The sequence below is a fragment of the Prunus avium genome, chromosome 7, assembly GCF_965620075.1.
Source record: "Prunus avium chromosome 7, drPruAviu1.hap1.1, whole genome shotgun sequence".
NCBI lineage: Eukaryota > Viridiplantae > Streptophyta > Magnoliopsida > Rosales > Rosaceae > Prunus > Prunus avium.
In genome coordinates this window covers 762,040-777,082 of record NC_142290.1, presented here as the reverse complement: position 1 = coordinate 777,082, position 15,043 = coordinate 762,040, and the positions used below count along the sequence as shown (strand labels likewise).

At 37.1% G+C, this 15,043-nt stretch overlaps 1 protein-coding gene across 1 annotated transcript; it reads right to left on the bottom strand.

Moving 5' to 3' along the window:
- Nucleotides 1–1,306: 1,306 nt before the first annotated feature.
- LOC110773406 (transcriptional activator DEMETER) lies at nt 1,307–14,277 on the bottom strand. The gene is made up of 20 exons (XM_021977923.2): nt 13,947–14,277; nt 12,349–13,298; nt 10,002–11,861; nt 9,551–9,907; nt 8,280–8,370; nt 6,741–8,181; nt 6,532–6,611; nt 6,300–6,384; nt 6,116–6,207; nt 5,973–6,041; nt 5,807–5,843; nt 5,642–5,724; nt 4,830–5,327; nt 4,451–4,487; nt 4,303–4,360; nt 3,873–4,012; nt 3,730–3,795; nt 3,355–3,469; nt 3,228–3,266; nt 1,307–1,764 (listed from the first exon to the last, which is right to left on the bottom strand). Exons 2-20 carry the CDS (start codon nt 13,082–13,084, stop codon nt 1,649–1,651), a joined length of 6,000 nt encoding a protein of 1,999 aa, XP_021833615.2. The 5' UTR covers nt 13,085–13,298; nt 13,947–14,277; the 3' UTR covers nt 1,307–1,648.
- Nucleotides 14,278–15,043: the final 766 nt, after the last annotated feature.

Genomic DNA, 15,043 nt, shown 5'->3' with positions numbered 1-15,043 from the left:
AGTTATGCCACTGAATGTATTTCGATCATATCTTACTCGTTACAACTTCGATTCGAGCCCACTACGTGTCTACGGACTCATCTCGGCGTGCTATACACTATGGTATAACTGAAATCCCCAGATTCCTTCCCGAATAAAAAGTCAACTTTTAAACTACTAAAATATTCTCAAGGTAAAATTGTCTTTTACTAGAATAAATTAACAATTAAATATTAATTTAGGATCGGGTTCTTACATGGCATATCTTGTGTGGTCTGTTGAAATTAAGTAGCAAACTGAGGACTGAAGTATGTGATACGAATAATAACTTCATATACCATGGGGAGGTTACGATAAGCTTTGACAATTACGTATTTATACTTTTTAGATTGTGAGTCCTTGTTTGTCAGTGGTGTGGTGATTGATACATTCCAATTTTTAACGTTTTATGGTCAGTAGTGGTTCTAAATTTATGTGTTTTCTGAATTTTCTTGATTGTTTAATTTTACTGTAACTTTAAATTTTTTATTGTTATTTCAAAATAGAATGGTAACTTTTGTTTGTTGAATGTTCTATACGCATAGAAATACACCATGTTGGTCAACTTCTAAACATAGATAATGGATACAACTTTTATTTTGGTGGTAGTGTGGTTTGGGTAGACAACTTAAATCAAAACTACATGTCAACTTTCGATTTTTATGATTTTGCAAACAAATTGGGGTACCAAGAACGTGTTGGCAGAGGGAGCAAAGTTGGTTTGTATTACAAATGATGAGGTGTTTAATAAATTAATGGCCCATTGCAATCTGATATGATATTTAATGGAATTGAATATAGATGATGGAGTAGAGAGAAGAGAGAGATATATGGAGGTAGGCTTTATTGTTTTGTTTTTTTAATAATTATTCTTAGTTATAGTTAATTGATGAAAATATCCTTAAACTTAACGGAAACAAAGTTTGATGTAAGTGGTAGATTGCAACACTGTACAAAGTTCAGGTGGATAGAAATAAAAATTAAAAGTTCAAGTGATAATGGTACGTACCTGAAAATTTAAGCGGTATTTATGCAAATTTCTCTCTTTCTTTTTTTTTTTTTTGTTGAGAACCGTCAAATAATTTTAAGAGACTTATTTGAGCGTCATAGTTGCAATGCAACAGCTGAAGTAACATATCCTTCGCAATCGCAATATTGGTTGTTTGACTCAAATGAATCGAAGCCTTTTTCAGCAGTATAATAATATTTGATGAAAGTCTTCAATCGTGTTTCTTGGTGCTGTGTGATTTGAATATTAGCTGTGACTTTGTTCATACACTTGACAAACTGAGACATCTAAGATTTGTTTAGAATGAATGCAAGGAAAACATTCTTAGCATTTTGACATTGATAGTTTTACAAGGATTATTCCTTTCTGGGCATTTATTGAAAGAATTGAAAGAAGCGATTATAATTATGTACAGACTACCAATCAACTCGTCACGAGATCTCACATTTTTGTGTATGAAAATTGCTTTCTGCTGCCCGTCTGTCATATAATGAATGAATCTCATGCTGGAGGAAGAATAATTGAATTGAATGAGCTAGAATTTGTTAGTCACCCTTCTTCTCACACCGTCAGTAATCTTCAGTATTTCTAATCAAAATCTTGTCTGCATCATGGTATTTTTTATCTTTTCTCCTCATTTTTGGTCTTGGTCAACCTACTTGCAGGAAAGTGTAATCTGGCAATTAAGGGTCGTGGTGCTCTTGTTTTCCGGTCAAATCCCCTCACACAAACATATCCTGCCAATAAATCAATCAGTCAACAAATAGATTCAGAACTGAACCAAATTCCTAACCAAGTGGAACACAAGTATCTATCGTGAGCTTGCCTAAGTTCTAAAAACGATTTACAGGTCAACAAGCATAGTACTGCCGTGGTTGGGGTCTGGTTAGATTTGTATCCATGCAATATGTTTTTATGCAGAACAATCTTAATTGTCAGTATGTAATGCAAGTTAGTAGCACTTGATTCCTGTTGGTGAATATTTAAACGTCTTAAGGATTACTATTCTGCCAACTACAACAGTTATTACTATTAGTAATCTGCAGACTGGAAATGGTGTACCTAGCTACACTATCAAAGTTTATGAAACATAATGGTAACAGTAAATGCTGCGGTCCAATGGTAAACTGTTTTGTGAAAGAGTGATTTATGTACAAAGAATTCTGGATAGTTGGCCTCAAACTATTCCTTTTGCTTTAGAGACATTTGTCTGCCCAGTGAGCAGATAAATAAATTTCAAATTTTTGGATATAGTTTGTTTGTCATTTTGTCAGTTGTCTGCTAAGTCACAGGCATCAGTTCTTTAATAGTATTCTTTTTCTTTCTAACAATAACAGCAAAAACGACAAGGTTACCAACGGGCACTGAGTTAGAGGTTATGATCTACATTTATTTTAATTAAAATCAGTCCATTTTTAGTTATAATCTAGTAGTATAAATAATCTTTAGTTTTAAAAGATTCATGTATTAAACTAAACTTCCAATGATTTCTACTCATGTGCATGAGTTGTGCATATGGATAATGATCTAATGATCTAATAGCTATTAGCCCATATGCGCATTTAAGGTGCATGGGAGGAAAGCCCAAACTTGTAATATCATGAAATATGCAGAGATATATGATAGCTATTGATGATTGTGATCATAAACAATGGAAAATGATGTAGTTTTTCAATTAGTAGAAACATGTGAGCGTTGACACAGCTGTAATCCTTAGTCTCTGGAATATTTGGCCTATTGCTGTGCACTTTAATTTCTAAATGCTGCTTTTAAGTTTAATTACCTTATTGTGGAAAGTAGTATTATTCATCATTCCCACTGCTAACAATATTCATGATTAGACCAGAATGTTTGCAGTAGGATTGTGTAATTAACAATCTCTTTCACCAGCCTGAACTTCACAGGTGGTTAATCAGTTGAGTGTTATGTTGAAATGATTTAGTTACTCAAATGATCAAATCCATTGGTTTTCCATTGTGACTCACTCTAGGATATTGGAATATTTTAAACGCAGTTATATGATCTAGTGATCAACCTACTAGACTAAGTGCTGGAACAAGATATAATTACAAACATTAAGTAGTTTGTGTTGGAAGTTAAATTCATGATGTTGTGTTATCTTATTTCTGTACTATGTGCCTAATGAGTTATCATCAAACTAAGCAGACAAATTAATGTGAACGGGAAGTTTATCACATACCTCTCCAAAAGCAGTATTGAATTCCCTCTGTCGATAGACCTGGTAGACAGGTATTTCATTGTAAGTAAACTTTAAATCTTTAATTATTAACATTATGTAGTAACCCTGGTATCTGGATTTCTCTTACCTTTGAAAATTGTTGATACAGAAGTTCCAAAGTACACGGTCCGTCTTGGCAAATTCCATATCCACCCCCTTGGAACATCAATTGGGCTGTGACTAGAATCATGATCTGCGAACATCTGCATCATGATACAAGTTGGTTTATAAATCTGGAAATTAATGCCTCTAACATTCTGGCTTACAGAAGTTGATGAAGTAGTTAATAGCTTTTCTCATGAGGATAGGCAGATAGGGGACTCTTTTTGACCAATTGGATTGCATGAGTGCAGGATTTTGGCTAATCTAACTTGCACAAAGGGGTAATTTCTTGGCTGCTAATAACTTAATCCAGACTGCACAGTAGATAAACTTCGTGGAGATTATTTTGAATAAGACTTACCTCATTAACTTGAAAGTATGTGCCATTGAGTGGAAAGCTCCCTCTCATTGCTGTTCTACAAGGTATCTGTTGCAAGTTGAATTAAATTACAGTAAACAACTGCAGGTAGTCTTCTAACTAAAATCACAATTAATTTTCCTCACCAAAATTGTCCCTCTGACTGTTTGTGCATTTTCTTCCCTTATGCTATTGCATGAAAAGCATGTCTTCTCATTGCACATTTTGTTTTGATCTTGGGAGCCACACCTGCTTTCTGGTGGTTGAATTGAATTTGCAGTTTCACCTAGTATACAGTGGTGCAAAATAAATGTATTACATAGAAAAATCTATAAAATTTAACTTCATATCTCTGATAGGAAATTAGCTAGCCCTAGGTCATCCCTTTATCTGTATTCTGAGTTCTAACTTGGTCAATATAATCAAATGCATTAAAATGGCATGCCCTCAAGATTCTCAACAATGCATCTCAGTTCTCTAGGTGCTGTGAGTTCATGTATTTTAGTTACTGTTGGAGATTATTTGAAATTCTATTATAAGACAAACAATTACAGGAAGGTTCTGTTTTGAGCGTACCTGGTGTCCATATAGCAAGAAGGTATGGGCTAGGATCATCTGGCTCCCGTTTGTCCATCTGTAAAATTTAATTGTGCATAATTGAGAATAAGAATGCTTCATGTGGGTCACAACATATTTTAGATATTAATTTAATATTTTAACCTACCCCTTCCAAGAGTGGATGTGAATCTGGTAGTTCATACCTGCATCATATCACCATGGGATGTATAAGTGTGTCATAGAGAATTTATTGCCATGTCCATGTACATATGTTTGTATATAGGTATGTATGCCAAAACTCAGAACATACTGGCTCCTAGGCAATAAGTTCTTTAAATCCAATACAAGAATTCTGATGGTGGCGTTCAATATTTAGACACCAGGATGTGTTTTTAGATTGACATGTTGTGGTTTTGTTCAAATTAATCCAATCATAGATATTCTGCGAACCTTCAAAGTAGAATTTGATCCTACTTTAGCTGAATGTGTGTCCAGTGTATAGACAAGCATATGTGGTTTTGTGACTAAGGGAAGACAATACTTACACTTGGTGCTCTGTCCGGAGTCGACTGACATTCTTTAGCTTGGGTGTAGGGATAGAAGCAGCTTCTCGATTCAAGGAAACTAAGGCCTTGGACATGTCACCTTCCTGGAGCTCCATATTTTCTTGCATATAATTTTGTAAAGTCGCTGTGAACTCTTCCATGTTGAGTTTGATGGTAGGAATCTCATCAGGATCCTCGTAGAATAAGTCCTCAATGTCACTTTGCGAAAGCTCTGTGAACTCTTGTTCTGGCGTTGCTGGTTCTTCAATGATTGGTTCACACTTGTTAGTTTCAGTACTTGCTTTCTGGAGTGAGTAGTTTTCAGGTGGAGGCAGTGACATGGGAGTGACAGCTATAGTAGGATTTATCTCAGCAATTGAAACAGGTGGAGGCAATGACATGGGAGTGACAGCTACAGTAGGATTTATCTCAGCTTCAACTGAAACACTTGAACTCACAATGCTCTTCTCTTCTGGCCCTGGCAGGGCAAGTCGTGCACTGCAGCAAACATGGTTAGTATTAGTTTTATTGGTACTTTCTTTTTTCTGAGATTTCATTATAATATGTATTTCTTTTACTTCTCTCAATTGCTCCATGTGATTAGTGAAACATATAGTACTTAATACAACTATGGGTTCTCCATGAAACTATCTACTACTCTAAGTTCTTTAAAGACTTTCTGATAGCTAATTAATTAGGCCTGGATCCCATGCTTCGAAATATCTGAAGATTATCATGACTTGCTTATGTGTTTATTTGCCTGCAGAGTAGCAGCAGTATACATGTAAATTTGCAGAGACTATAGCTCGAACCTTGCAAAAGCACTTGCGAAGTGTCTGCATTCTCCTCTCATTGGACATGCATTGCAGTTCGGTTTACTCTTTGTGCAGAAAACCTGCATATGAATCAAAACATGAGGACTATATTTTTTTATTAATTATAGATAATTTTTGTATCTAATGAAACGGCATGCATACCTTTCCAAATGTAATCATCTGGTAGTGCAGCTCATAGCTGTAGTTCAATAGTCAACTAATCAGTAAAACCACAAGTTGAAAGAAAAACAAAATTCTGCATGAACTTAGGACATGAAAGTAATGCTCTCAAATTAACATGAATGGTTTTAGGGAGCCATGAGGTTACAGGGTTAGTTGATCAAGTTTGCATAATCTTGGCCATAGATACTTTTGAATTGACTCCAGCATTGGGTACCTAGAAAGGAATATGGTTAGCATTTGCAACTGCTGGAAAAGTTAAGCATTCAAAAATTGAAACATAATTCTTACATTTCTAGGAGGTGTAACTGAAGAGATTCGGGTAGTGGTTGGAGAGGGACCCATCCCAGTCGTACTGCTATCCTTCCAACATTTGTGTCAACCTTTATGGTGCAAAGAAGAAACATAGTTTCATTGAATATAAGATGTCCTAAATAATAACATAGTAACTAATTAGCAGCCACAAAATTGTTACCGGGAAAGCAAGGTGGTGAAGCGTTAAAAGCCGGACACACTCCACACTTTTCAAGCCCAATCCCCGTATACTTAATAGATAATCCCTGCAGAAAAATCATTTGTGGTAACTATATACAAAATCTTGCTGATGCATTGCAGTGCATTATTCTCCAATTTGGATAGCCTTGTTACTGGCAAAACGGGACAGTTCTAACGATTTAGAAGAAAATAAATTATTTGGAAAGGCTTACTTTGCTTTATCTGGGGGAACATCTCTTAACCATTCCAGATCAATGCTTCCATGTTCTCTAACCAGTCGGTTTAGGAATTCCTACAAAAATTTTGCAACAATGGTTATCATGAATGACGTCTTAACCTATTCAGTGATGTAATCATGAAGCAAAAGATGATGCTCTTAACAAACATGTGGTCTTTCAACTGAACACTAATAGAAGAGAACCTGGATTCGCTCAGCTAGCATGTTGTTCATCCCTCGCTCCTTGATTGCATCAGAAATATCTTTAACATTAGCATTTATAAGTGCTTCATAGTCCAGTGAGTCCATTGTTTCTTTATTTCTTTCTTTTTTCCTACCATTGGCCTGTGCCTGCTTTCTCAACATGTCCCAGTCAACTGCATTCTTTTTATCACTCCCAGCCCTTCCTTTCCTTCCTTTAGAAATATTTGTATTTGCCTCATTATGTGACTGCCCATAGGAATATAATTGCTCCTGTAAATTTGAATCAACTGACTGATTTTCCATGTGTATTTGCTTATTCACTACAGAGATACTATCAACGACACTGCAAGAATCTTTTTTGAGCTCATTGACATTTTGCACATGCTGCATGCTACCACTCTTCTTTCCTGGAAGTGGCTCAGTGTGTTTTACAGGCTCTCTGACTGACGTTTTTTCTAATTGGAAGTTTTGGTTCCCCTCACATTGATGACTGTAGTAGGAAGGTTGATTGCATCCATTGCTTGACCTTGGTTGAGAATTATTTTGCTGGTCTGTTGACTGCTGTCTGAACGATGCATATGGGTCCACCGTTGGCGTTTCTTCAGAAGTCCACAAAATATTCTGTTGCACAGAGGAATTAACAACACTTCCCGACAGTTCTTCATTTCTGCTTTTTTTCTTTTCGTCTTTTTTGACATTGAACCTGGAAGCAGTTGAAGGCCAAGAAGATATGATTTCCTCACTGAAATTTGCAAATCTCCATGGCTCTAGTTCTCCAAAATCTGGGTACATGTGCAACTGATTGCTCTTGGAAGGAGCAACCGGTACTTGAACCTTTTCATTGTAAAGATTGAGTAGATTTGTGAACGAAGAAATGCCATTGAGATCATCAATTCTGTCTGATCTTGTCTTTAGCTGTCCACATTCTATATACCCATTCTTGGATCCATCATATAATATTGAACTTCCATTTACTTGATGGTACAAGCCCTGAAACTTGGTCACTTTCTCCATCTGTTGATTTGTTGAAATGGACATATGAATCTTGTTGGATCGGCACCCAGTGATAGGATCTTCTGCTTCTGAGTTGGAAACCGAGTGCGATCTGATTCCTACAGCGCCTTGTGTGACTGAGGATTCGAAAGAATCTTGAGAGGATACAAATTCTTCCTCCAAACATTGACTATGTGCCTCCACTAAGTTCCTTTCCATCCCTATGGTCCCACTGTCTCTCTGAATTTCTGCAGATTCATTGAGTGCCATAGACATTTGGTTATAGATTGGTTGACTTGATATTTCTTCATGCCATTTGGTGGCATCATCTGGACTTTTCATTTGAACTTCTGGTTCTTCAACCAATATGTTTGTGACAACCTTGTCATGAGCTTGGTGATTGCTTGACTTAGGTGGAAATCGCGCTGCCAAAGACATGAAGGCAGAGCTACAAAAAGCGAAAGAAGCAAAACAAATACTGTTCACTTCAAGACATTCATTTATGTGCAATCTGGTTGAATAATCATGCTAAAATTGTGAATGTACCTTGATAGATGGTCTGAAACATTCTGAGTAAGGAAAACTCCAATCACTGAGTCAACAACTGATCCTTTCCATTTTGAAAAACGTCTGTCTCCTGTGCAGAATAATATTAGATCATGGGATTTATGTGCATGTTATCTAATAACTGCCTATCCACTAACCGAAGAAAATTATAATGAATTTGTGTTTTTCTGGAACATGAGCAGCAAAAGTAATATTGTTAACTGTTGTCTAATCAAGTGAGCTACAAATCATGCAAACTTTCACACTTAAAAAATCCTTTTACCAAAATAGGATTGGCCTGGTTGATATGTTTCTTATGCAGTCAAGGTTAGAGTTTGCTAGGCTGAGTTTACATCTTTGATATTGACTATCAAGTTGAATACTCTGCGCTTTCTTGTTTGATGCTGCAGATTGCTATTAAATTAGGTGGTTTAACCAGAAAAATTGGTTAAACTAGCAACTGTTCTCCAATTTAAGATGCTTATATATTTGTTAACCATATCCTTATTCATTTACATTTCTCATCATTGTTTAAGTGTTCGGATTTCATGCCCGATAGAACCTCATTGCATGGTTATCAAAATCATATTGGACATCAGCTCAGACAAATAAGTCATGGTTCACTGGTTTAACAATTTGGTCATGGCCAGACTGCAGGTCTTTTAGATAATTATCTAAACTTTTTTTTGTTGGGTGGGTTGTAAACTTTTTTTTTTATATTTATTTAAAGTCTTCCTAGTTAATCATGTTTTAGGTAATGATAAGGCTCGTGTATCAATCACTTTTCCTATCAGACTATATATTAAGATGGGTCTAAATGAGATCAGAAGTGAAATGCTTCTGAAGCTGATTAATTTACTGTCTATATATTTACTCAATTACAAAATAACAGCCTAATTCTATATAACTGTTTGTTAATATTGCATTGAAGAAGAAAAAAACTTGAGTGAAACTATTGTTTCTATAATGATTAGATATCTAAATTATCAAATTAAAAAAATTTGTTTTCTGGGGCTTACACTGTAAATGATCCAGTTAAGTTACTAGATTAGGTGGCTTAACTTGCAGTTCAGTTTCTCAGTTGGACAGGCAGGACAGGATGATCATGATAACTGCCCTCTCCAGTTTAGAGCTTCATTATTTTGTAAAAGAACGCATTTAAATTATTTAAAAAGCTCATAAAAGTTTAGATGGCCATGTCAAAGTTATAACATATACAACATGGTAGTTCATGACAATCCAATTTAAGACTAAAATATAAGATATTGTACCTTGAACAAGGTGCATGCGTGCAATGAATGACTCAACTCGTCCTTGGAAAACCTTTCTTTCCTCTTCCCAATACTTCTCCTTTTCCTTATGATTTCCTTCAATCCCTCCACTTACTTCCTTGCCCATCAAAAGATTCCATATCCTATTTGTTTCTGGGTCAAGCTCTACTTTAGGCAGTGGCTTACGTTTCTTAATAAACCTCTCATAGGGAACAACTGCACCATCTCCCTTGTATGGGACAAGTGCATTTCGCTCATGCTTTAGAAATTTGCTGCAGCTTCCATTGAGATTCAGACTATTAAACTGATTTATGATGACGTCTACTGGTATACTACATCTAGTTCTTCCTGGAAACCCTGCATCAAAATAAAGAGGTTGCCATCATTAAGGGAGTTCAAAGTAATTATTGAGATGATTCATTTTTCAGAGGTTTCTTAAGGTGGAAAGTACCTATCACTTTTGCAGAAGGTTGCTGATAATCATATGAGGCATCCTGTTCTTGCGGGACTTTATCTGTACCTGATGAAACAGATTTCGATATATTGGATCCCACGGTCTTCTTCTTTGCTGACGTATTATTTTTGCGAGTTTGAAATACCCGCCCATTTCCCGGTTGAAAGGATTTTCTGGGAGGTGATGAGGTAAGCTGGTCACATGTTTCAATTGTGGAATGGGTAGAAAAGCTATGCACTAGAGCGAATCCTTGGCAGGAATGTGATTTGGATGAGGTCTGCTGATTCAGAAAATTATTCCCAGAAGCGATGGGGTGAGTGTACCTGTCACTGGTAAACTTGTTGATTCCTTTGTTCTGTCTCTCTATCATTCTGCTACTTTCAATGTAAGAACTCAATAAGGTATTGTTCTGTCTCTCTATCACTTTTCCAATTGATTTGACATTATTTTCCCCCTTTCTTTCAACTTTTCCCAGACGCTCCTCAACTGGTGTAAATTTCCTAGGCATGTCACAGATACTCAAGCATCCATTCTCAAATTTCTGTTTCTTATGACTTTCTGAAAATTCTTTGCTGAGAGTGCAACTATTTCTCTGATGGCCATTAAACTGAAATATATCATGGCACAACAAAGAACTAGGTGGATGATTGGTAGAAAGATGTGTGTGTTCAATAGTATGGAAGTAATCCCTCTTGGATCCCCTTCCTTCACTTGGAAGGGAGAGAGCGGTTAGTACTGATTGAGAGCCACCCTGGTTGATATTTTCTTTAGTCTTCTGAAGGTTTTCACCGTTGGTTTTTGCTCGAATGACATCTTGGCCTATTCCTTCAGCATGGCTATGTTGCTGGATGGGAATGTATCCATCTCTACATCTTCTTTGGCATAAATCTGAAATATCATTTTCTACATGTCTCCTTGTGACATTCAAATTTTTCATATGCATGTCTTTTGTTGTAGCAAATGGGGCTGCAGATGGTTTCCTTTCTGGCAGGAATGTATAGTTATTTGGAATATGGTTCATGAAAGGGGTAGGGTTACTCATAGTTCCTGGCATCTGGTTTTCTACCATCAATTCATTCTGTAGGCCCATTGGCTCAGCTGGCTTTGTTTTAAAAACCTGGTTAGTTCCAGTGCCCATATGCATCCCTTGAGTCTCAAAAGTCAAATCAATAGTTCTCTTGTTCCCTTGTTGCAACTCCTCTTGCTGACCAACTGTGTTGCATTGGTTTTCATCCATGGTGTTTTCCAAACCAAAATCTAGAACTCTCCTGCATGATTTTGCAACTTTTCCAGAATTAGGGTCTGCTGTTTCCCTTGTAACATCTGACATTTGACTTGGGGATTCCTTTGGGACATTCTTTCTTACGTATTTCCTCTTTGCTGGCCGGCTCTCCTTAGACTCTGTATTCTTTGGAGTTGCAGGCTTTGGAGTCCTTTTGGGCTTGCCTTCTCTGATTACCTTGGGCCTGTGTTTTCTTCGCTTGGGTGGTTTCTGCTGTGGTGTCTTGTTTAGATCAATCCCTTTGTCACCTTCCCAGTCAGAATCTTTGTTTTTTTTGTATGGTGTAGAAATGGCTGCAGATGATGATTCCACAATGTTCTGCAAGAGTTCGTCACCATGTTTTTGAATTGCTTCATCTCCTATAGACATAACTAATTTCACTTCCTTGTCCTTTTCCACGCTAGCACTTTCATCTGTCAAGGATTTCAGTATTGCAAAAAGCTCGTTGTTCTCCACATTGTTGGCCTGATCTGTTGTGAATGGGTGTTGGCTGGCAGTACATGAGGCAGCATCTGCTTCTGTTCTTGGTGAGGAGTTTAGATCATAGCTTGGTATGAATTGTACAGGGAAACCATCTGCTCAGAAAAGCAATTTTTTCTGTCAAGTAGTTTTTACAATAAAGGGATTTTTGTAATTGTATGTTCATTAAGATATCCCATCGCTTGGAGTTATAATTAAGTATGATTTCAAGACGATTTACAATGTAGTACGGCACACCCAAGTGATGAATATTTCACCTTCGTTAATTTATCATTTTCAAATGAATTCAATAAGATTGGAATATTTCAAACATTGCTTATTGCTATCTATCTATTGACTTTAGCCATTGTTTGGTGCTAGGGTAAAAGTTTTAGGCTTTCAAGTGCAACTCGCCACATTAGAAGACATATATCATAAACAAATTACAGTGCATGCAGATCATTGCCTCAAACTAAAGTTTTTATCAATGAAATTTTAGAAGAATAGATAATAACACTTACTCTTTTGAACATTTTTTTATGGAAAATCTTAGTTGCTTTTGCATATATAATAGAAATATCATAACCGAGTTAAAGTACTTACTCTGGCATATCAAGGATGAGCTGTCACCATTGCTCAATGGGTTTGAACTTGAGCAGTGATTTTGGTTGCTAAATAACCAATGAACTGAGTTGGAATCTCTCTGACTTGCATCAACTTGAGAAGGAAAATCCATAACCAAGGACCTGCTCATCACTGTACTTGAAGAATATGAACCATTGCTGCAATTTTGGTTGGGTAGCAAGGAACAGCCTGAGTTGTTTCCTTGGTTGCCCAATTGAGGATGCAACTTAGGAATTAGAGGTGTGTTCACTGCTATGTCCACACTTCTGCTCAGATTCCTGTTGGCAGAGGCAACAAAAGCTGCCTTATCATGCAGCAGTTGGGTAATTGGATTATTGTTCCAACTTGCGTTGTCAGGGCGAAGCAACTGTGTGAAGGAGCCTGTACTGTAGGAGCACGCAACGTGATTAATCATTTGATTTTTCTCAGCCAGACTTCGATCATAACCATTATGCCCTCCATTTCTCTGTAGTTGTCCATTTGGGCTAACCGTTTGAGTCAGGTCATTGTAGCTAGCCCCCATTTGTACATGCTCCCTTGAAAATCCAGTTTGTTGCCAATTTGCTCCTTGCAGGTGGTTCCCAAGGGGGTTGACTGGGATCGGAATCGGATGACGCTTCAACGGAATTGGCTTCTCCGGAGTCGCCGGTACCCAAGAATCCATGAAGCGTAAATCCTCATCCTGGGGAAGCAAAAATCCCCCTCCAAACTTCATCCTTGAGCCCTTACAATTTAGAAACTATCTAAGTCTCTTTTTCACTTCTCTGTTTCATTAATCTTTATTGCTGACTGTAACACTCTGGTCTCCCTGTAGCAGATTTGTTTTGCGGAAAAACCGGAATCAGAAAACCCCTCTGTTGCTTATCCCCATTGCAAGAACTCACCGTGCCCAAACGCATGAATACTTTCCTCACAATGACAACTCCGACCTAACATGTAATGCATAAATTAACGTACATTGAAGAAAAAATATTTCCTTTCAGATAGAAAAAATCAGAACAACATCTCTGTAATTAATGCTCAAAATCATCTACAGCAGATATTTCTCAACAACTAAAGGCCAGCCATATTTTGTGCTCTGGAAAACATGGAAAACATGAATGACAATAGAAGCGAAATTAAAGCAGGAATATCCAAAGTAACTACTGAGCAATAAAAACATCTTCTGAATCTGTGTAAATTGACTTATTTAACTTTTGGGTTTAATGGCAAAGATTATGGGAGAGCAAATAAAAATATCTTGAGAGAATCTTCTTCTGATATGAATGAAATGCAACAACTAATAACAGGGTTTGGTCAATATGCATGAGTTAAGTGAAAGGCCAACAGAAATGGTAAAATGCATTCAACCGCAGGCAGCTCAGCTCGCCGATCCGGCTGTGACCAGAAATTGACATGAAAAAAAAAGAAGAAGAAGAAACCCTCATAAATCCTAATTAAATTGTTACCCAAAACCAAGCCCTGATTGCAATTAGCTAGAGAATTGAGCTCAACTGATGATAAGGAAGGAACCTAAAACAATCAGTGAGCAGAGAGAGAGAGAGAAACAAAAATACTCTGAGTCACCCCCTACCTACCTCCATTTCAGACCCTTATCAGTGCATTTGCAGACCAGTGAGCCATTGGTGAAAGCATTCAATTCCTCCATCATTTGGTAGGCGACCATTCAGAGCCCCAACCCCACCAGAGGCCTTCCACAGAAAGACCCACAAGAGAATTTGCAGAGCAAACAATTTCTTCTCACCATCATCAACTTGTCTTCTCCACAAGTTGAGAGCTTAAGATTGAGATTGAGATTGGTGGAGAATCTGTTAGACTCTCTCTCTCTCTCTCTCTCAATCACTCTCTCTCTCTCTCTCTCTCTCTAGAGAGCTAGCTCTGCTTTGGTCGACCCCGTCCTCCCTCTCTCTCTTTGGCTCTATTTATTTGGACAAAACTACCCTCAAACGAAAAATGAAGCAAGGCACAGAGGAAGACTTGACAAGGGTTAGTATTGTCAAAACAGTAAAAGAAAGAAAGAATAAGCTCCAGCTAACCCACCCCACGCGTTCTGAAGAAGTCTTGGTCTTCGTCTACGTCTACGTCTTCGTCGTCGTCTTCTTCTCCACTCTCATTCATTCATCTCGCATTTTGCGAAAGTCACTGTGTGTTTCAGTTTCAGGCTTACATTACAACCGGCCATTGGCATTGGCAATGAATATACGAAAATTTATTTTAATTCTTTAATTTTCATTGGTTTCTCAACCCGATTTAATTCTGGAATATATATTTAATTATTTCATCAACAATATTTGTGAAATTATAATTTAGGAATTCTGAAATTTTAATGTTAAGGTTGGTTTTGTGGGGAAGATTTGACTGTTTCCAGATTTTAATTCTATTTACTCTTAACTTCAGTTTTGAAATTCATCAATTGCTCTACTTCAACTTTAATAAAGTGGTAAGCCCCCCATCCCCTACTTCCGGAGGTAGCTAGCTTTTGAGATCTAACGGTTTCTGATTCTTATCTTCAGAAAAATTTCTAACAGAATTTAAAACTCGAGTTCGGGTTAAATTTGATTCGGGTACAGCAGCCGAAAAAATAAATAAGAGTTAGTTTGGGCACCTCTTGTATTATAGAAAGTGGGCACACTCCCTATGGTTAATGAATTTACAAAGCGTTTGGTAGTTTGTT

Bases quoted from the DNA above. Each gene is read 5' to 3' on its own strand.
- LOC110773406 (XM_021977923.2), bottom strand. From the start codon at position 13,084: ATGAAGTTTGGAGGGGGATTTTTGCTTCCCCAGGATGAGGATTTACGC. The intron at 4,013-4,302 runs GTACGCTCAAAA...ACTGTATACTAG, and splicing joins TCTTGCTATATGGACACCAG to GTGAAACTGCAAATTCAATT. The intron at 1,765-3,227 runs GTATGTGATAAA...ATTTATTGGCAG, and splicing joins TCAATACTGCTTTTGGAGAG to GATATGTTTGTGTGAGGGGA.